The sequence below is a fragment of the Lepisma saccharinum genome, chromosome 1 (assembly GCF_977018435.1).
Source record: "Lepisma saccharinum chromosome 1, izLepSacc3.1, whole genome shotgun sequence".
Taxonomy (NCBI): Eukaryota; Metazoa; Arthropoda; class Insecta; order Zygentoma; family Lepismatidae; genus Lepisma; species Lepisma saccharinum.
The window spans coordinates 219,421,968-219,445,601 of record NC_139229.1 but is presented as its reverse complement, the minus strand read 5'-3'; the positions used below and the strand labels follow the sequence as shown (position 1 = coordinate 219,445,601).

Genomic DNA, 23,634 nt, shown 5'->3' with positions numbered 1-23,634 from the left:
CTGCCTATAGCTATGCTGGACAAGAATGCACCAATTAATACGTTATTAAATAGAACAGATACTTTTAAAACGTTTAATCAAATTATTTGTGAACTATAATTTAAATTTAGAGAAAGCACATACCTGTTTAATTTAATTTGGATGAGTTAACTTCTGAAGCCTGCCATTTCCGAGTCTTCTTCCGGTGTAACTGCACTGCCCATTGAGCCCTAGCTGCTGCGTTCAGGTGGCGGAACGAGCAGAATACTAATTAAAACAAATATGTGACAAATATATATAATAAGTACAGCGTGTTGAAGCCTTCTCGATCTGCAAAGGGGCTTCAAGTGGGAAAACATTGCTATGAAATAGTCCAGAAGAAGGGGCGAAATGATTTTTTTTAAATGGCTCAAGAATACAAATATATATGTGGACATTTGACAAGCTTAGTCTAAAACTTACAACTGAAATCGTACGTTGTGTGTGTCTGTAGGGGGGGGGGGGGTGGCTACGTGAGGTAACACAGTGGAATATGATTCACAATACTAAAATTAAAATAAAGATGTGGGAACAATAGAAATCAAAATATGTTGTAGCTAGTGACGGCGCAATAGTAAAGATGGAGGGGTAAATCATATTTTCCCGGGGCAATCATGTTTATTATTCCGTTCCGCTGCGTTCAGGTGGCGGAACGAGCAGAATACTAATTAAAACAAATATGTGACAAATATATATAATAAGTACAGCGTGTTGAAGCCTTCTCGATCTGCAAAGGGGCTTCAAGTGGGAAAACATTGCTATGAAATAGTCCAGAAGAAGGGGCGAAATGATTTTTTTTAAATGGCTCAAGAATACAAATATATATGTGGACATTTGACAAGCTTAGTCTAAAACTTACAACTGAAATCGTACGTTGTGTGTGTCTGTAGGGGGGGGGGGGTGGCTACGTGAGGTAACACAGTGGAATATGATTCACAATACTAAAATTAAAATAAAGATGTGGGAACAATAGAAATCAAAATATGTTGTAGCTAGTGACGGCGCAATAGTAAAGATGGAGGGGTAAATCATATTTTCCCGGGGCAATCATGTTTATTATTCCGTTACATAGGACACAAAAATGCATATATTGGCTAAAAGAGCATTCATTCATTTATTTATTTTTGGCGTTTTACTGGGGGCAGATAAGAGAGAGAGAGAAATTGTCGAACGAGAATAGGAGGCGTTCCTGCCTCCCCCCCCCTTGTAGTGTGGTCACTGCCTATAACTATGCTGGAGAAGAATGCACCAATTAATACACTATTAAATAAAACAGATACTTTTAAAACTTTTAATCAAATTATTTGTGAACTATGATTTAAATTTAGAGGGAGCACATTTAATTTGGACGAGTTAACTTCTGAAACCTGACATTTCGGAGCCTTCTTCCGGTGTAACTGCACTGCCCTTTGAGCCCTAGCTGCTGCGACAGCTGGCGGAATAAGCAGAATACTAATTAAAACAAATATGTGACAAATATATATATATATATAAACAACGTGTTGAAGCTATTGACGGCGCCAAAGAAAAGACAGAAGAGAAATATGGAGAGTGCAGTGATATTTTACGGGAAGCAGCAGGCACGTATCCAGGGATTCCTTTAGGGGGGAGGCTGAACAACATTTTTTAAAGGGGTATCACAATTGTATGTTTAAGGCCAGTGGTGGCAATTGGGTTCCAAAGTGTGTGGAGGGGGGGTGGACAAGGAGACAAGCATTAAGAGGCCATAGTGTGATAGTGTGGAGGCAAAAGAATGGGGAGCAACTATCTCCTAAATCGTCGCCACTGTTTAAGGCTGTCATTTTAATCAGAACGTGAAATCGGGACATTTTCTACCACTCAACTCCTCTGTTTCCATGCATTAACATTGTGTGCCGGAACCATCTCAGTATGTGTGTTTGTCCATTTCTTCTCATCAGGCATCAAAACATCTATGTACCAGAAGTATTTTTACGAAGGTGTTACACATGCACGGAATGCACAATGCACTCGACAACGAGAGATTCAAACTGTGTGCTGGGAACTGGACGCAGACAGTTCACAAATATTTCTCTCTCATTCGAGCCTGAACACCACTAATGTGTCTTGTCCTCCCATGTTTGCCGCTCTTATAAAAGCCGAAACCCACCAAATTGTTCATATTCAGGCCTAAGTACTCGCAAGTGTTCAAAATTGTCTGTTGAGTGTGTGTCGAACCCAGTAGCCTTAAACAAAAGTATGGTAGCCTTAAACAAAAGTATTTTTTATGCCATGAAATTCTCGGACTGCATACACAAAATTTGGTCCTGGCACAACCAAATCATCACTCAAAACTTTGATTTTCAGTTGATCTGTGCAGCTTATTTCTTTTTTAATAAATCGCTCCAATGCCCAGCCCGATACTGCCGAAATATTCACTTTAGAGAGAGATACCTTCGATCTCTTCGTCTTTCGACCCGAACTACTCGTAGCACTCACTACTCGAAGTTCCGCTGTCGTCAATGTCTTTAGCTTTGGGACCGAACTGGAACTAGTAGTAGACTTCGTTACTTTACGGTATTTAGTCCATTTCATTTTCGAATCACTAGAACTTATAAAGCAACCAATGGACACTGACTGATCACTAATCGACTGTTTGAATTGTCATACTTACCTCTGAAGTCTCCACCTATTCTGCTGTACAGTGTCTCTCAAAAGTTTTAGGACAACAACATTTTAAACTAGGCAACCCAATTTGCACAAGGCGTTGGTGGGTTGCGTGTAGAGTTAGGCTCAATTTCAGGGTTGCCACATGCTCAATAGATATTTATAAAATACGCGAAAGGAATAAAAACAAGTAATATTGTATAAAATTATTAAAAATATCACTATTATATCGCAAGTGACAAAATCCTTTCTGAAAGGAAAGAAATAGGTTTTCTAGTATTTCATCGCTGATGAGTCTACAGAAAGGAAAAGAGGTGAGAGAAAATGAAAGGTGACAAGATAGGAGAAAGAGAAAGAGAAAGCGAAAGGAGAAGAGGAAAAGTAGAGGAGAGAATAAAGAGAGGATAGACGAGGAGAGGAGATGTAGTAAGGAGAATGGAAAAATATTCTAGGAGAGATGAGGAAAATGGACCAAAGAAGAGAAGAGAGGAGAAGAGGAGACGAGAAGAGAGGAGTGGAGAGTAAAGTAAAGGAGAGAAAAGGGGAATAACGAAAAGAAGAGGAGAAGAGTGCAATGGATTCGGAAATCTAAGACAGGAGAGGAGATACGAGGAGTGGAGATGAGTGGGATGGAGATAAGATGCGAGAAAAGTAGGGAAGGCGATATGAGATAAAAGCAGAGCGAGCAGAAGGAGGGGAGAAGAGAAGGAGAAGAGAAGAACAGAAGGGACTGAAGAGAAGAGATAGTTGCAGAAAATATCGTCTCAGCGTCAAGAATTGATGCATTGGTCAAATTATCGACATGAAACATTCAATAACATTTTGAAATGTATTGGAGAATGTATTAGATCGGTTCGAAATGTCTTTTGGCTTAGTTCAGAGCAAGGTAAAATCTTCCATGTAATATCTTTGATTTTACCTGCGATTATACCACTAAAAACATGAATATTTATAAGAATTATCCAATTTGTGTCCACTTCTCGGTTCGTTGAAATGGAGATTTTGTAATTTAATATTTCCCCTCCCAACATCGTTAATTCCAAACTGAATCATTCCGTTTCACACGGCGTGGGCAATGAACACAATGGGAACTTACGAAAATTTTCTGCCACCGGAAGGGTTTGAACCTACGACCATCAGATTGGCAGTCCTGAACGGTAAACACTACCCTACAAGCTTTCGCTCCTGAAAGTAAGTAGAAGGAGCTGACCAATGTGAAATGTAGATGCAACTCTCCTCCTACATGTAATGTGCAAACAATACTTGTTTGTAACAAAGAAAACGAAGGTAGTACGACTCGGCGAAAACATTTAATGGAGAATTGCACATGATGAAAACTCTCATTCGATATTTGCGGAGGTATCCTTGCATTGAACTCGAGTGGAAAAAGGGGTAAAATTAGTATGTCCTGAATTTCCACAAATATAAATAGTTATTTCATTAATATTTGTCAATGTCTTTGAAGCAGTACACAATTATCGTTAGAGTATCATAATTCACGATCTTATACATGAAAATATCCCTTTGAATGTGTGTCAATTCATTTATTTGTTTATTTTTTTTATATAAATTCCATATGCAGAACAATATAGCCACTATACACTGCTATTGCAAATAATGTTACCATGCTCTTGTTTCTAATAAAAGGAGAATTAAAAAAAGAACACCTAGTATGGAGGATCGAACCTGGTCCGTAATCAATGCTTTCAAGAACTCTAACCAATACACTACGCCGTTTGTTTCCCTTGAAGCAACAGCTCTTAATTATTCTGTCGCGTAAATATTGTAAACGTTACCATGCAAAAAGAAGTTCAATGCTCTGATATAGCTCTGTACTTCTAGAATTACTCTATACACATGCATTTGAAATTTAACTCTGAATTTATTTCTTCGTTGTTAGTATATCTAAGCTTGTGCATATACTGTATTTGTAATTTTATAACGGTTACATGAACATCTTCGAAATAGTTCCTTATAATAAACTTCGGTTGACCAATTTGCCAATATAAACAAATGGAATACAGATTGTCTTCGAGCTTTAAAAAGGAGCGGATACACGTATTACTATCCTAATACTTATTCTATAAGATTTCTTGTTTGTCAGAAATTATGACTTAAACTATTGCATGTTGAGCTAGTACCCACCTAGCCGCCTCTGATGAAATCTATCATTCTTCAGATTCTCCTTCAAATTCGACTCTGGTCACTTGTAACTTGCTGGGTGCAGACACTGTGCATCGACGCACAGTGTTTTGCGATAAGAAGCGGCCTTGAATAGTGTGAGTGAGTTACTTTGATCGCGAACAAGCTACGCTACCAAGCTTGTCTGACTTTGAAAACTTCATTTTTTTCACCGTTTCCGAACGCGATTGCTATTGTAGAAGTATATATTCTCTCAAAAGAGCACGAAAGGAAATTTGCAAGATATTCTCCCGTCGTTTAAAACCAAATATTATCTATTGAACGAAAAGTTCACGATTGTCAATAAACCTATCTGAGCATAAGGTGGATGTAAATAATAAATTTAATAGAAAGATTCTCCAAAATTTCTCTCCCACTGTCTACGTCAGGCCAGTACCCGGGGGGGGGGGCATGGCAGCCATGCCCCTCTCGAACCCTGAAAAAATATCTAAATGTGAACCTATCAATAACTACGAAAATAACATCGTCGATTTTAGAAATGTGTAAAAATTTCAATTTTGTTCTTACATAAATGAATCTGTTTCTTGCGCAAAAGTCTTCAGGCTGCAATATTGGGTAGTTTTAGTTTTATAATCATTGATGCAAGGCTACCAGACGTCCGATTCAGCGATTTAGTCAGGACAGTGCGTTACTTTCAATCCCTGTTCTGACTTTTTCGAACTGCAATCGTGATGCGAGAATATCTCTTTATTATTGCTTTTTCTTAACTCACAATTAGACATGTTCTTTATTGTAATAATAATTCCTAGTACGCAACATTTAATTTATAAATATATTATTTTCTAAACATGACTTTTCAATGGCGCTCGCACTATTTGAACTATTTTGTAATATATATATCTCTCTCTCTTTTATATAATAATAATAATCCTTTGCGCAACAGCCCCTCTCTCTTTCTCTTATATATATATATATACAGCGGCGAGAACATGCATATATATATATATATATATATATATATATATATATATATATATATATATATATATCGCGTGAGGCACCTAAAAGTACCACCTGAAATAGCGAAGAAACCAGAAACAGTAGCGATGTGAGGTTTGCGGGAAACAATAATATCAAATGGGGCTCGTAAATCGGAGGTATGGGGTGGGTCGAAAAAGATTGACAAATGGGGCATCTGGAGCAAAGTCATATTTTTTTTAATGGAACGATATACAATAACATGCATAATATAAAAGAGCACACGCAGAGAAACACAACGCCGTTGGTCTCATGCATCTACTGCACATAGGAACGAAGATATGGCCATGTGAAAATATGTAAACAAACTAACAAGTGGCCCACTTGACCGTCAGTACCACGGCATGTACAAGTATGAGATGTCGGAAGCCATCGGACAAGATGAAGACAGAACGTGTTAAAGGAAGAAAAAATATAGTAGACATCGTCAGCACCATGTATTTGACAGTGTTACAGCATAATGAAAATGACCATGACAGTATGTCGAAGAACCACTGCGTAAGAAGCGAAAACCTGTCAAAGTGTGTGTTCAAAGTGGTGGCCGTCAGCCGCGATACAGGCAACGAGGCGCCCACGCAAAGATCGTTGCACAGAATGTAGCATCTCGTAGGGAATGTCCCTACAGGCCGCAGTAATGCGGTGTTGCATATCCTCTGGAGTTGTTGGCACATCCCGGTAGACAATGTCCTTCAGCTTTCCCAACAGGAAAAAGTCTAACGGTTGCAAATCTGGGGAACGAGCCGGCCATTTGACAGGCCCTCCACGTCCAATCCAACGATTTGGAAATGTATTTTCCACACATGCTGTAGCGCGTCTTGCACTGTGAGCTGGGCACCCGTCATGTTGGTGCCACATTTCCCTCCTTGTCTGAAGTGGTATGTCCTCCAATAGTAAAGGCAGTTCATGTTGTAAAAACTGTATGTATCGGTCAGCATTCAGTGTCCCTTGTATAAAAAAAAGGGCCAATGAGATGTTCACCCACCAAAGCACACCACACGTTCACACTCCATGGGCGCTGGCGTTCCACTTGGCGAAGCCAATGTGGATTTGTCACCGACCAATAGTGCATGTTCCTTAGGTTGACATTTCCATGATTGGTAAAAGTTGCCTCGTCAGTGAAGAGGATACGTGACAAATCGGGTGTGTCGTGTCGTAACATCCATGTGCAAAACCGAACACGGTCTACAAAATCATTCCCGTGAAGTTCCTGATGGAGGGAGATATGATATGGGTGAAACTTGTATGTGTGCAGAATGCGCAATACACTTCGCTGACTCATCCCAGCATCCCTGGTAATTTCACGGGAGCTAACGTGCGGATTCACAGCAACAGCGGCGAGAACATTTGTTGCACCTGCCTCACCTGTAGTTGGCTTGTTCCGCACACGTGCTCGTGGTGTTACACTTCCGGTGTTTCTTAATTTAATAAATAACTTACCAAACTTACGACGTCGAGATGGCTGTCGTCTGTCCGGATATCTCTCTGCGTACACACGGTAGGCTTCTGAGGCATTCTTTCGGCATTCCCCATAAATCAGGATCATGTCCGCTTTTTCTATGTTTGTGAACACCATAATCTTCGCTCTTACCACTACGACTGCTTGCTATGAACTAACACGATCTCGTGGATCTGCTATCAAAACTTGCTCTGCATAAAGGCAGTTCTGTCAGGCACCCGAGAAGTCTTACATGCCGTGGTACTGACGGTCAAGTGGGCCACTTGTTAGTTTGTTTACATATTTTCACATGGCCATATCTTCGTTCCTATGTGCAGTAGATGCATGAGACCAACGGCGTTGTGTTTCTCTGCGTATGCTCTTTTATATTATGCGTTATTGTATATCGTCCCATTTAAAAAAAAATATGACTTTGCTCCAGATGCCCCATTTGTCGATCTTTTTCGACCCACCCCATACCTCCGACTTACGAGCCCCATTTGATATTATTGTTTCCCGCAAACCTCACATCGCTACTGTTTCTGGTTTCTTCGCTATTTCAGGTGGTACTTTTAGGTGCCTCACGCGGTATATAGTCTTGGCAGTGGCGTATACTGGGATAAGAACCTGGGGAATCGCACAATATCATAGTGTTCGAAAGAACAAAAATTTGCTGGTGGGGGTGTTTTTGTTTTTTTAACTCAATTGGGGGTGGCGAGTTGAAGTGATGTGACTCTGTGATTAAAAATATATACCTCATAAATAAAACATGGAAATATACACTGTCAGTAAGGAAAGGATTTCAAGAATTTCGATCCTGATCCATTGTTTCCAGAGGCAGACAATCTGGCAGCTTCTCATTCGACATTTCACTCGCGATGTAGGAAAACGAGATCACAAACACTTCGTGATTCTATCCTCTCGCGTTTACAGAAGTTTACTACCGCTCGGGCAGCAAATCCTACTTCAAACTGACAGATATCAACTGTGCAACGCCGAAAGAGGGACAAGCAATAGAATTCTGTTCTTGGAAATTGAAACGCATGGGAATATATTTTATGAACCATAAAATAATTAACGCAGAAAGTTCTAGTCACCCGTAGCTAAATCTTCCTGTTTGTGTGATCCTTTCGGCGCCCATGGAGCCAGTGCAGGGCCAGATGAAGAGAAAATGCGGGTTTTGGGGGGATCCTGGATCTGGGGTGCAGCAGGGAGGAAAAGTGCATTTTCAATAGGTCTCAGACTTGCCTGACTGGGGCGGACCACAAAACCATTAACTGCATCCCCTCCCAATACATCTGTTTGTGTTCAACAAGCAAGAAACAGGGAAATAAGAAAGAAATGCCTTACTTGGGTTCGTGCTACTGAAAATTGAAGAAGTGTTTCAAACAAAAAGCAAAATTTACTGAAGAATTATTTTGCAATATTTGTCAATCAAAGTAAAATTTCCAGCAAATACAGAACAGTTTCCCGGGGCCACATGGATGTTTGCCGGGGCCAGTGCCCCCACGTGCCTCCCCCTAACGACGTCCCTGACATGCACACATCATCTTTTAATGTTTCTATTGCAATGAGTAAAATAATGATTCGAGATAGAGAATGAGTAAAAGAAAATAATGAAAATAAGTATTTATTACCATGACATCAAACAATGACACTAACATCACAACAAGAATTCTAGTAACTTTAACCATCAAGATTCCATAATATACAATTTAATTTTCTTTTCTAGTTAATTGTTGACTTACATTTATATTGGCAGTATAAGAAGACTGTATTAAATATTCTGTCTTTTATGCAATACAATGAATATCATGACTAGGAAATCAATCAATGTAAAATAGTGGATTGACTCCAACAATATTCTTTGTTAGCTTGATCACTTGTTACAGACTTCTGAGCATATATTCTATCAGCAGTGCTTTTTTCTGAAAAAACTAAGTCCCAGTAATTTTCATGTCAGTTTGCTATGATGATTCAAACAATATGCAACAGATTTGTTCTATTAAAATCATTTAATGTTAATTGTAAGAGCTAAGATACATGTACCAAATTTCATCACAGTTGTCAACTTCGTCAATGCATACATAAAAATCTTAGATTCCATTCATTACACTTAAGAGTGTCACTAACAGTGTGACACCTTGTACATTGACAGCAAGCATAATGGTTCACTCCACAGATGCTATTAATGTTAGTCAAGTGCACTGAAGTAACCTTGTTCACATAAGTAATCCTTTTGATTTCAATTTTAAATGTTATGAATCGTTAGTTGCTATACATCATTGGAAAGCATCATTTGCTCGCCTTAACAAAATTGTATTGAATTTTAGTTATATCTGCAGATGATAGTTTCACAACACTTACTGCAAAACATTAAAAAAGGAAACAATTTCCCCATCAACATATTAGTCTGGTGAAATTGGAATTTATGAAAAGGGTTTGATTTCTGCTACGGTAATTATGAAATATGTTTATTGTGTATCCTAATCGCCCTTACAATGCAGTTCTATAATATCCACCTTTACAATTCAAGCTCCTTCTGAAAATAAGATGCTGTACATGTGATGGGATCTGACTGAAATCATCTGTATTTTAAATTCACATTTGCTTTGTAATTTCATAACATCATAACATTACAATAATAAACCAAGATGTAAATAGGCAAGGCTTTCAGCTGATCATTATTTAATGAAATAAAAGTATCGAATTAAAAATTTAAGAATGTTTTAAATCCATTTTATGCTGATAGGCTAATAGGGAATGGACTAATACTTAAAAGTGGGATATAAAACACTGTACAATGTGCTCCACCATGGTAAGGACTCTTGATTGCAAGGTGACATTGTACGAACCATCAGGGAGGTCCTAAAATTTTAAAACTAACATAGTAAACATTTTAAAATTAATATTTTAAAATGTAAAATATTTATAATCAATAGTGTAAGAGTATATTTAATTCAAAATACTTATTTTAATATAAATTATTAACTTATAATTAAAGGCTTCGATTGAATTAATTGCATATTTTTTTCATCAGATCATCATTTTTCCAGGAATGAAGGTGTGTGTGTTGTAATTGGAGTAAAGATAACTAACTCTTCAAAAGATACATTTGTATTTTTAACATTAAGACCTTTAAGTGGTTAAACTACAAACATATTTTTTATTCTTTTTCCATTGCAATAAATATAACTCAAAACAAGAATTAAAATTTTCCTTAGGGGTAGCGAAATTTGGTACATATCTTACTCAAATTACCATGCTAATATTGATACAAACATTTAGTTGTTATTCCCATTCAGATAAATATATACCAATATGCTGTACCTTTGCATACTGTGAGAGAAATAAAAGCACTGCTAACAAGCATTCTTGGATAACAGAAAAGTTGCAGTTCACTGTGTTTATGAAGCCCAGGAAATCTTGAATAAAAATGTGATATTTTGAAGACCTTTAAGTGGTTAAAAAATTCGTACATCGTGGGCTCTTCAAATGATTATATACAGTGAAGTCTTCATCAAATTCAATGCACACCTGAAAAATACACACAAAAATACAATTAAAATAATCGTAATTCTACTATAAAAACAAAAAGGAAAAACAACTTTCAATGTTAAGAAAACTCCACGTTCAATAACCATCATACCTGTGTTCAAACGTTCTTGAATAGTCCATATTTTTCCACCAACCCTGGTCCTTAGTGATGATGTCAGAAAAATAACTGATTGAGGAGTTGTGCTTCCTCACTTTACCCCTGACCCTTCCTAAGAATGACCATTTTTAAAATTGAAGTTAATAGAAAGTTATCTGTGGAATAGTAATTATCAGGAAAGATTAACAGACATATCTGTTTTGAACAATGAGCACAGGAAAATGGAACAGTCAAAGGTTGAATACATTGTGAGTCAGTTTGCTGATATATTGAATTTACTATCCTTACTTATTTCTTGAATATTGATTGTTTGATATGTGTTAAATTTGCATTCACTAGTTGTTTTGATGTAAATTGCATACTTTTGCCAGTAAACAGCAGCCACAGAATGTGGATTTTTCAAGTTTTAGTCTGTTTTTTTAACCTAAGCACTGCTAATTAAATTAAATTAAAATTAAAGCACCATTTTGTATTGAATGCATAATTGTAATATATTAGCGCAAAAAACACTATGGCTGGATGCACCTGGGTCTCCAGTATCATGCAAAATATTTGACAACACTGGCATTGTAATTTGACATTGACAAGGTGAGCAATATCTAGCTTATCTGCTTATCAGTGTACCCCTGAACATTATTGACACTTTTACAAATCGTGAAACAGTAATTGCTATAAAGTTTATTTACATAGAATTTAGAACAGTTTATAATAATTTATTTCAGTACAGGGTTTATAATAAAGCACTTATTCATTTTTGTGATGATGCGAACACTTGTATGCAGACTATAGAATTGCTTTCTGTTAGCAGTGTTGTCATTTACCTTTGATTGGATTCTGCTGTTTCTAGGTTGAAAGGCTTTTCTGGCAACTTGGGACTCAACCCGGAAATATATGATTCCTCACCAAAATTCACTTTTCACCATAATTCTTCAAATGCATTGGCTTCCTGTACAACAGCCAAAAATAGAGCTGCTTCCAACTGAGCCGCTTATGGAGTTTGATACATATTTTTTTTCTGTGTGGGAGGCGAAATAGAGTGCAAGGAAACTAAATAAGACTGAAACATTATGCACTTTATATTATATGTTAATAGTGCAAACAGACTAATTTATGTAGGGGGTACCAAATTCTATTCTTCACCTGTGCAATGAAATTTCTAACCATGGCTCTGCCATGTAACCATCAGTATCATGGCTATAAAATTGATGACCAACTTTTGCCGACCTCCATGGCCGAGTGGTTAGCACAAAATGGGGTCCCAGGTTCGATTCCCAGCCTGGGCATGGGTGTTCTTTGTAAGTGTCCCTTCATCAATTTCATCATATTGTATTGTCACTCATCCTCATCTTCATGATTAGCTCCAAGTGGCATAAAAGCGAAGTGAAATAAACCCAATCAATCAATGATGATCAATTTTTGTTTCTTACAAAGGCATCAATGAGAGTACACCATCATTGTTAACTCTGTATTCTGACCAATTTGCCATCGTCGCCTTGTAATCAAGAGGCTCCCAGGTTCGATATCTAGTGGAGGCACATAAGTTGCAGGTCCTGAGTAGCTTTTCTATGCATAACGTGGACTTCAGAACAATTTGAATTGTAAATTTGCAATATTGTACTTGACTGTACTTGATTTGCATCTACTATGCCTATGCTCAAAGAAAGTGTTTCACCCTTTAAAACTATAAAGTACTGTGAGTAACTTGTACTTGAATTATAAAGAGAACTATTGGCATTGAGTGGAATCTACAATTGTCAGTGAGAAAACACATAGATCCAGTGGCATAATTGCAGCCCTGGAAACACCGTGATGGGGAAAGGGGGGAGACAATGTTCTCTCTGTGCTCCTGAAATTTTGTATGAGGCAATACGAACTGGAAATTCTTTGAAGTAAGCACAGTCAGTGAGCTTAACATATATATCGAGAATCTAAGTTGGCAAGTTTATACCAATGTTTATAGGTATGTTTATTCATCATTAAGCACTACAATAATGCAATGGATGTCATTAAACATAATACAAGAATAACATAAACGAACATACACAAATATATAGGGTGGTGGGAGTGGACTTCATTGACTATTGCCACATAGTGTTTATATACGTACACCCTTTACCCAAATCCACCAACACCTCAGCAAATGAATTCTGGGAGAGGGCTTACATATCAGCCATGAGTGGGAATTTTCTCTGGCTGGTATGTGTAAAACCCCTGGACTGAACACCACCATTCAGTAACTTTCCAATCCAGGGGTGTCAACACTAAGTCAACATAACATAACAGTAAGTCTAAAATTGGCATAGAAAATTTGGTGGGGTATTGAGTATTACATTTGGAGGCGGGGGGGAGGGGGATATAGAGTTTTTAATCTTAGTTTTAAATCTTAGATTGTCAAGGGATGTAGATGGGGGGTGATCAAACATCAAGTTTTGGGGGACTGTATTTACCAATATGATGTAAAATTCCTATATACCATTGGGATGTCATGTACTATGAAGGGGATTTTAAGCTGGATTATTCACAATTTTGTGGAGGGGGAGTGGAGGTTTGCAGTATATATTGTAACCATCCTTTGTTCACTTCTATAAGTGACAATAAAAAGGGGTAAAGTACAATAAATGTAGCATTGACTACTAAATAAGAAGTCCATGGGCACCCACAAAGAAAGGATGAGGGATTACTTGAACCTCCCTGGGAAAAAAAATAAATTAAATGTTTACTTCATCACTATTGGTCAGGGGCAATGTGCATCCTGTAGTGTATGCATGCATAGGACATCTCCGTGGTGACAATATCAACTTCATCTGGTAGAAATAGCTGAAATATACTACCTATCCATAAAAACATGCCACCTAAAATGGCATAGCTTCACATTCAGTCAAGGAGCAATTTTTGTTCTGGCATCATGATAACCCAACCCAAACCACAGAATATGGTAAACTCAAAAAATGACTTTGGTAGCATTTCTACTAGCTGTCATGGAATGGAATATGTAGGTATTACCAAAGCACATTGTCCATCACATGTTTATTCTCTCTCTCTCTCTCTCTCTCTCTCCCTTCCTCTTTGTCTTTTTAAGCCATAGAGAACTTATGAAACTCCAAATAACAGATTGACAACTTACACACAGCATACATAAAAATCATAAAAATTTGTTCCTCGAAAACACGTAGCATGCAACAGACAAATCAATGAAAATAGACATTGCAGAGTAATACTCATGAATCCCATTGTACATCATATAATTCTTGAGACTTTTCAGGAAATTGCAATTTGAAAAAGTGACATTTCATCGTTTTGTACATGGAACTTGTTTGTTCTATGGCATCCAGTCTCATGGAACTTGATAATTTCTTCATATCCTCTGTACAGTAAAAAATATCCTTCCTCGAAAAAGTCATTATCAGCCTTTGGATTTACGAAAGGGAGATGCATATATTCTTTAACTGAGGTGGAAATATTCCCTGACCACCAGATTGAGCTGCCTGTTAAATTCAGGTTGATTGCCCTTGCTGTGAGCCTGTAATGATGTTATATCGAAGAAAGCTTATTAGAGGTTTTTCATCATTTTTTTCATTTACCAGATTTTTTTTTCAACTTTTCACGCATTTTCTGGATGATGCAATGTTTTTGTATCCGGCGCCAAAAGTGCAAAAAGAGAAAAGTTGGATAAGAGTAAATGTGCAATCTGTGAAAAATCGTCCACTCTATTAAACTAATATTCAAGCTAGTTTGAAAATAAATAGATCTAAAAAAATCTTGATTGCATCTAAAAAAATCTTGCTTGCTTTGCTCACAATAGTGTTTAAGCAGTATGTGCCTTGCATTTTGTGAAGTGATTACACTACTAATAGTGTTGGTATACTACTTAACTTAGAGCAGGTGCATTTTTTAATGCTGTTGTTCTATTAGAAATACTATATTGTCTGATTAAATCTCTTTTTCAACATTTTTGCAAGTGAAATTTGCACATAAGAAAAATTCCATGCAAATTGCTGTAGATTACTAAAATTTATTTACTAAATAATATTTACCCCAAGTAGAAAGGGTGAGTTTTATAATGTGGCACCGTATCGTATTATCAGCCCAACCTTAGAAATTTCTGGCTACAGCTCTGTATATGCCTCATCAAATGACAAAATGAGCCAGTCACACAAGCAAATTAGTTTTCGTTAACGGACAACTGCAGCACAAATATTTAGTGTTTCTGAATTTTCTATCTGAACTTGAAAACAATTGTGTTAGACCGTCAAATTATGTTTTCTTAAAATCTCACTCTCTGCCCTCGAATGCTATATAAGCGTACATATGTAATTTACTTTCTGACAAGTCAGGTTAACTTAAGTTCTTAACTAATCAATGTGCTAGCTTTCTGTCTTCGAAAATTTGATTTTTCTAATTTAAAAAACTCAAAAAAATCAATTATTCATTATGAAGTACATTTGGGGGGGGGGTTTATGATGTATGGCTTTGGGGGAGGTGGATGCATCTATGGCCTTGGGGGTGAGGGCACCCCTGTTCCAATCCAAATCCAAGCCCTAACCAACTTCCATCTCCACCCTTCACTACATGCCATTCAACTTACCTCCACTCTGCCACTCACACATTCACCTAGCCTGGTTAGAGAACCCTGTTGTTGTATACTGCCATGTTCTGTTTTGTCTTATCTTCACTCTTGACCTAGCAATATTGCAGGCAGTGCCGGATCTACAAGCATTGGGCCCCCTCGCAAAATATTACCAAAGGCCCTCTTCTACCTACACCCACCCAACTCAAAAATTTTAAATGGGAAAGGGGTTGGTTATGTGATATATATACTGTGTGTATATATAGTACACTGTTTTCTCACAACGCAGTCGTAACTTTTTCCTGATTAAAGATTGGTTGAAGGAATCTTTACCCTGGCATTTCTCATGAAATCCAAGCCAGATTTGATTCTAGTCTGACTGCCACGTGGGAAATCTTGGGTGGGTGATCTAAGGTCGGAATATTTCCAGCTTTGTCTCCGCATAAAGTGGCTCTAGGGCCCACCCAGCCTCAAATCAAATGGTATGGGGTGGAGACTAAATGCAGCCGCAGTGTGGTGCTGATCACATATCACCTCCAAGATGGCCGACATTGAAAATATTTGGGGACCTACCCCCCCCCCCCAATCCCTAAATGTGCCTTCATGGCACAGTGCTATATGCATAGGGTACTTTAACTTTACCTTAGATATTATATTCATTTCTGTACCCCTGAGTAACTAAAAGCTTACTTGTCTTCGCCCCACAAAACTGCGGGGTTTTCCGGATTGTAGATCCGGCACTAATTGCAGGTCCAAGGCAGACTTCCATTTACAAAAATCCAATATGCTGACCAGGGCACAATTTATTTTATTTTAAAACATAAACTAAACGTTACGTTTCAACCTTCTTCAGACTCTGGAGGGGAGTGATTTTTGGTTATCATGGAAACAAGGCTTTGGTGTTATGCCATGACAATTGCCCATGCTTCAATTTATTTACTCTGTGATTGATTGAGATTCTTTGGCTGCAGGGCATGGAAATTTGGAATTTTCAAGTGTCGGATGAGTGATGAGTGTTTCCTATTTCCTTCATACTCAAACACATATGCTAACATATTGATAAACACATGCTTCTGGATTATTGGGTGACATGTCTCCCCTCTCCTCCTCCACTGGGTCTCAATCAAGCACAAACATTTATTAAAGAAACTAAATAAATTGGAATGATAAAACTTATTTCCATTGGCACATTTAAATTGAGATGTAAATGATGTATATATGTTCCTCAACACTTGTATATTGAATGAGGCAATCTGCAAGTGAGTAGATGACAGATGTTTATAATTGCTTTCGAAAGTATAAATGATTTTTCAAACAATGCTGAAAATAAAGATTACTATAACTATGGAGATAAAGCCATTTGTATGTTTTTCTCTGGTGAAGTAATTGTGATATTCAGTGAATTTATTCAAGTAAACCAATATGGAAATCTGTGTGGCAATGACACAATCCACAATAAAAAATATGTAAAAAACTTAACACACAAAATCGAGTACTCTAATGCACATTTCCTGATTTTGTTACTCGGTTAGTCCAAATGTTTTATTAGTTTACATAGCCAAAAGTACCATCTTCAATACTTCACACAGTTGTTTAAAAAAATGAAAAATAATTATATTTAATTGATTGATTGATTGTGGATTGAATTGTTGTTTTAACTCAACTTTATGCACAGTAAGGCTAATCGGGACTGCACCTACAGATTAAAGTTGGATTCAAACCACTATGTGCCTTCACTGGGTATCGAATCCGGAACACCTTGATTACAAGGCAATGACTCTACCACTGCGCATCAGGGAGGCCCAGAATAATATTTATGTTGAGCATTGCATTGCATGTGAGATATCATTCTACATAAGAGATATGTTCTTTGTATTTATGTGATTAACATCTGCATATTGCAACATAGTGGTTTGACATTGCACTGATACATAATTTTACCATAATTATGACATTGTGCACAATGAAAATAAAAGTCCCTTTCTGCTCCTTCACAGGCAGGGGACAGTCAAAATGCCTGCGGCAACTGTCTCTGAACTCATCACCAATCATCATTTATTGCTAGAACATACCACATGTTAAGCTTGCAGCATGCAACAAACCACTGAAAACCATGCATGTTGGTTAATAAAGAATAATAAAGAATGAGTGAGAAGGGTTAGTTGGTTAATAATTTAGTCTTGAGTTCAATGTAATTTATTTGAAAGCTTTACACAGACTATATACAAGGCATCTCTCCCTTTTTTGTTTCTCTTCTTTACCTAGTCTGAAAATTGAGAATTCTCTTTACTTTTTTTGTAATATTCCATTTTTTATTTTTCTGTACAATTGACATACACAACAAGATTACTTAACAACTAGAATGGAGATGAAACCCAGGACAAGATGGCAATGTTAGCTGTGGCTTACTGATATTGTGAATTTAACTAGCTTGTACATTTTTGTTGTTGTTTCATCATTAGGAACACATTTCTGAGATAAATAACATGCCTATGTACAATGAAGCTGAGAAGAAATACCAGACAGGTAAAGAATAAGTTAATATTTTTATGTTAGAAATGACTGAGGGTTAAAACTGAATATAATATAAAAGTAAGCAACAGAACTTACCAAGAAATATTTGTTTTTATATTTAATATGTAATGTTATGAAAATCTTCTCAATTCATACAATAATGCATCAATAGTGAGACCTATGCAGAAAGAAAATGAATAAAAAGAATTATAACAGAAAACTGGAAGAAACTTAAATTAAACAAAAAAAAATGTATATATTTAAAGAAAAAGCGCAGCTAATTATGATATACAAAAACATCATCTCTTCCTAAGACATAAAGTTTTCTTTTTTTATTTTCTTAATTTAACAGTACCACACAAAAACAGCAAATTAATATCTGTAACAAGATTCAGGCTAAGTATATATAAAATTTGTTTTTTTTTTTGATTGTTCTTAAGAACATACTTCGCCAGGATTAAATAATTCGAACAGAATTCCTGGTTCACAGAATCCTTCATTCATTGTTGATATGCAAACAAATATTATATAGAGTTCATGAGCAAGCCTCCATTAGGTGATTTGTTAAAGATATAAACTACAATATGTTTCAGAGTCAAAATGCTTTTTTTTTCAGTAGTTCTGGCAAAAAAATTAAGAAAAGTGTATGCAGATTTGTGTGACTGGTTTAGCAACATAGTTTAGCTCAACACTAAGAAGAGGAAAGCGGCAAAGTTAAATAACCAAAACTTAAGATTGTAAACGGAAGGTGTCCCCATTCTACTAATGTCTAGTAAGGCAGAAAAATATATGATCAACTATAAAATTCAATGTGTATGTATGTATATATATATTTATTTATTCTTGGATGACTAACAACAGGTATATTTTTTTCTGATTGAATGACTTACAACAAATTAATAGGAGGAACATGGCAAATGATTTATAACCAATTATAATAATTCTACATGAGGCCAGTTATGTTCATTATTTTCTTTTACTGGGATTTGAGGGAGGTATATGTAAAAATATGTTTGCAACATGAAATCTGAACAACAGACAGTCAGTAACCACCACCAGCTCTATCATACAATGTAAAAAATACTACTTCGTTTTGACACAGCAATTCTTGCTCAAGCTCATCTGTTTAACTACTCAGTAAGAACATTCCACTTTTGTGATTTGATGGTGTTAATGGAAAGACGATAGAGTTTTACAACACAACAAAATACTTCCAAAATATACCTACTATGGAAGCTTCTTCCATATTTTCCAAACCACAATAGTTTGTGTTGTTTTTTCAGAAATCATGACAATGATGAATGAAGATGAAATATATACATTGGGAAATAATAAACAATGTAGTAAAGCTACCCTATGACTATACTGGAAAACATCTTGCCATTTTTGAGCGACAAACTCCAACATCACACCCACCTTTTTTTTTCTCTATTACCTGATCAAAACTTTTATCTTAAAAACTACTGACCCTTTTCTTCTATTGTTCGTCTATGTATAATTTGAATTTCTTCAACTGCTAAAGTTTTCTAAAATGTCAATTTACAATAATATATCCCCAGTCACATGTAGCTCCCTTATGAAATATTTTTCTAGTGTTTCAGTTCTTTTAGGTGTATGAAAGAATGATTGTAATCCAACTTGGCAGCGTTTGGTTAAATCTTTCAGTTTAACCTCTAATTTCACATCTTGATTTTTTACAAGAATGTCAAACATTACAACAACATCAACAAAAGATGATAAGACAGATAACAAACAGTTCCTCAAGAAATATCTCCTCACTGTATAACATATATTGATACGTACATACATACACGTCTCCTAATTTTTCCACAGGTATAAGAATATAGCCTCACAGTTCATATTCACATCTCGTCATTTTTTATTTATCTTTTTTTCTCTCTGTATAATATCTTTTATATTTTACATAGCCTTACAGTTCATATTCACATCTTGTCAGTTTTTTATTTAGCTTTCTTTTTCTCTCTCTATATCTTTTATATTTTACCTCAATCAAATATTTCAAGGCAAATATGGAAGCTGATGGCAATGACTGACTGCAGCATTACTGTTTGTAAAGTATTGTGATATATGTATATATTATATATAGAGCAACAAAAGAGAAATTATTATTTTTTTCTTAAAGTCAAAGCTTTTGGGAGCAGGGTTTTATGTTTGTGTGTGTATGTATATGTATGTGTATGTATGTATTTATAGGTCACTGGACAACAATATAACATTCAACGCCAGGACCTTGTATTGCTGTAGGGATGTGTAAAAGGTTAATCCTTTTATTTTCAATTTTTATAAAAAAAATGAATACTGATATTCATTGTATTATATACTCTATTTTTCAGCAGTGCAACAACCCTTGGGGAAAAGTATCAATAAGAAAATATCATTTTTATCTTGTCTTGGTGGTTTTTTAAAAGTGCCTTTAGCGTATGTTGAACCATACACTTTAAATACCAACACCCCTTTAACAGGATTTTTTTTATCATCTTTTCCAGCAAATAAAAAGGATTGGGTTGGTGTATTCTTTTTACTTCTTTTGTACAGAGTTGTAACATTTATTTTACAGGGGCTGCTCCACCACGCTAATAGTTTAAGTGCATATGTATATATATATATTTATTTATATATAATTATTTATATATGTGCACTTTATCTAAAATTTACATTTTCTTCATATATATATATATATATTTGAGAAAGCTCATCACAGGATTGTTGTTTGATGATTTTTCTCCTTCTAATTGTCCCCTTTTGTGCATCATATGTATATCTTTTGAAACTTGTTTTCTATCTCTTAGTATATGGAACTCTCTTAATTTTTCCTTTTTTAAAATTCACAACCGGCACATATTTTTTTTTCTTCTGGAACAATCTCGGAGAGGGATTTTTTTGTGATTTTTCTTTGTTTTACTCTGGAAGAATAAGAGTAGTTCAGACGAGTTGATCACCTGATGTGTACCAAGAACATCTATGAACTGTTCTCTGCCTCCTAGGTCCTCGGTGAACTGACACGATATGCATCGAGACCAGGTGACGAGTAATGATTTGAGCGCCTCTTCATTACTACACAGGAACCCCTGTGCAGTACACCAAGAGCAGAGCAAAACAAGTGTAGAAACTAGTTATTGCACCAAATCTTCCTGAACACCATCACGGTGCCTGGCTACTTGATGACGCCTGAGCAGCATCTTTTTTGGCACTGGAAGTAGTAGCACTTGAAGTATTCACAAACAATGAGCTCCCGTATTCATCATAAAGTAAGAAATGTTCCCTATCTGAGGATTTTCCTTTGCGAGGAAGTGTTGTAGCCTCGCCTACCATGTCTCTTGGTTTCCACACTGGAGAGCCTACAATAAGTGAAGAAAACATCACTTTGGAAAATTTTCACTTTTTTAATAGAATTTATGTATTTTTTGTTCTTGTCTCTTCTTAAGAGAGTTTTCGGATAAAAATTTTGAAAGAAATATTTGCTGATCACAAAATTTCAGGAAAAATGTACGAATATCAACATTATATAATAAGGAAAGAAAACTTTAACAGATAATAAAAAGAAGAGATATGATATCAATTTAGAATAAAAAAAGACAGAGGAATATGTATAGTGTTGAAAACCAACAGACATTGACATCAACAAAGCTAACAAGTATGTAGCAAAAAGACACAGAAAAGACAATGGTATTGGATGTTTCACAACCAGTCATACACCACCTAGCAGGACGACAAAAAGAAGTGCAAAAACCGTGAAAAATGAATTAAAACGGACAGGGAAGATGTGCTTTATGCATCTGTGACAACCAGTCGACCAGCATATGCTGCTTAAATGTGTGTAGTTTAGTCAATAAATATTATAGATAGTAATGAATATGAGATTATTAAATTTTCATAACTGGGGAGGAAATGAGTTAAGATATAAACAACATAGGATAAGTATCACAAAAAAGCACATTCGCAAAGGTTGAAAAATTAATCTTAAGAAAAAGTAATTATCATGCAACAATATTAGTTACAGTCCAATACCATTGCCTGTTACAAAATGCTAGTAACAATAGTTAAATGTATAGAATAAATCACAATACATAATAAGTACTTGTTATGCAAGATTTATCTAAATATACATGAGCAAAAGAGTGAGTCCATGCTTGTCAATAAATATATATATATACATATATAGAAAGAATTAACTGAGACCCAACAATAAAAATTCTTCTTTATTGAAGCATAGTTTTAGTGTTGATGTAAATAATGCAGCATTTTTAACAGATTTTTAAGCACAAAACACACACATACACACACGCACACACACAGGAACAATGTAGTCTTCTTATTATCTGGATCACAAGCAGTGCAGGTTAGCAATACTGGATGCAAAGGACAAGATGGAAGAACAGTGTTTGAAGCAAACGAGTGTGTGCGTGGTTCCTCACATTGTCCTGTAGTTGCCCGAGAGGTAACATTGCATGCATGTAGGCTTACCTAAGTCTTTTACGGGTTGCGGATGATAGTTTTCAGGTTGATTTGAAGATTGTATGAGACGAGCCTGACTGCCTGTGCTGCCCGCAGACAGTGTGGAGGTTGTGCTTAAACTCAGGTGATTTGGAGTTCTCCCCAAAGTGGCCTTCTTGGATGCCTGCTGTGAATCTTCCTCACCTTCTGATTTTGTACCTGGATCATTGTCTTTTGCTTTTTCTACTTCTAACTTGGAAGCCTCTTCTGAAATAATACAACAAAAAATATAAGATAAACACATACACTTATTCTACAGGGATTTGTCTACTAGTAGCAGTCTGAAAGGAGGGAAGGGAATATATTCTAAAGTAAATTTAGTGCACCATAAAAGTTTAAAAATTTTTTAATTGGTTGAGGGTACTCGATGCTTTATTAGTCAACTGTACCCTATACCTGGCAGCAATCAACCAAAGGGGGAAGAGGAGTAAACAGATGTCCCCAAAATTAAATTAGGACCTTTTTACATTTTATGAGGAAAAATTGGATGGGCTCTGTCCTCCCTTTTCTCCCTATTCCAGGTGCACTATCTGTAAAGGAGTTTTGTCTAGTTGAGGGCACTGTCATCATTGCTGACATCATGCAGAAAAGTAAAATAAATGTTATTCCCTTTCTAAATAAATCAAAATAAAGCATTGCCACAATTTTCAAGTATATGTATATTTCTTGTGCTACCTGGGAAAGTATTGCCTCCTGGAAAAAGGTATGCCAGGAACATTCTAACACAGAACTATATATTTCAATTTTAGATCCATGTTACTGCAATTATGTAATTTCATTTTATATTCTTAGAACTCCATCAGGTTTGACGATATGAACTAGAAGTTTGTGAAACAACACTATTTCTAACAAGAAGGAATGAATTTGTTTAACTTAATTAATTAAACAATTTAGCAATATAATATTCAAAGGTTAGCTGCTTTGTCTATCCCTTCTCTTACCTCACAAAAACTATGACAAATACTTTCTACATAGTAAAATTTGATCAACTATGCAAACCTAGGAGAATCACAATGTTCCAGTCGGTACAGTATCTGACTGCCTTGTGCTAGACCTTAGTCTGATATTGGAATATACATTTATCAGACAATGTTTCTGCCTAAAGTGGCTCTGGAGCCTATCCAA

At 36.1% G+C, this 23,634-nt stretch overlaps 1 protein-coding gene across 8 annotated transcripts in view; it reads right to left on the bottom strand.

Moving 5' to 3' along the window:
* Positions 1 to 8,986: 8,986 nt before the first annotated feature.
* Positions 8,987 to 23,634, bottom strand: part of sif (guanine nucleotide exchange factor still life) — a 674,511-nt gene continuing 659,863 nt past the window's right edge. For 6 of the 8 annotated variants that reach the window (XM_083112137.1, XM_083112138.1, XM_083112139.1 and 3 more), the window contains 2 exons: positions 22,480 to 22,716; positions 17,685 to 21,353 (listed from right to left, as the gene is read on the bottom strand). In XM_083112137.1, coding sequence (XP_082968263.1) covers positions 21,157 to 21,353; positions 22,480 to 22,716 — 434 coding nt within the window. In that variant the 3' untranslated portion in view covers positions 17,685 to 21,156. Of the gene's footprint in view, positions 10,796 to 17,684; positions 21,354 to 22,479; positions 22,717 to 23,634 lie in introns of those variants that run through there. The other 2 variants (XM_083112141.1, XM_083112140.1) reach the window with 2 other exon arrangements.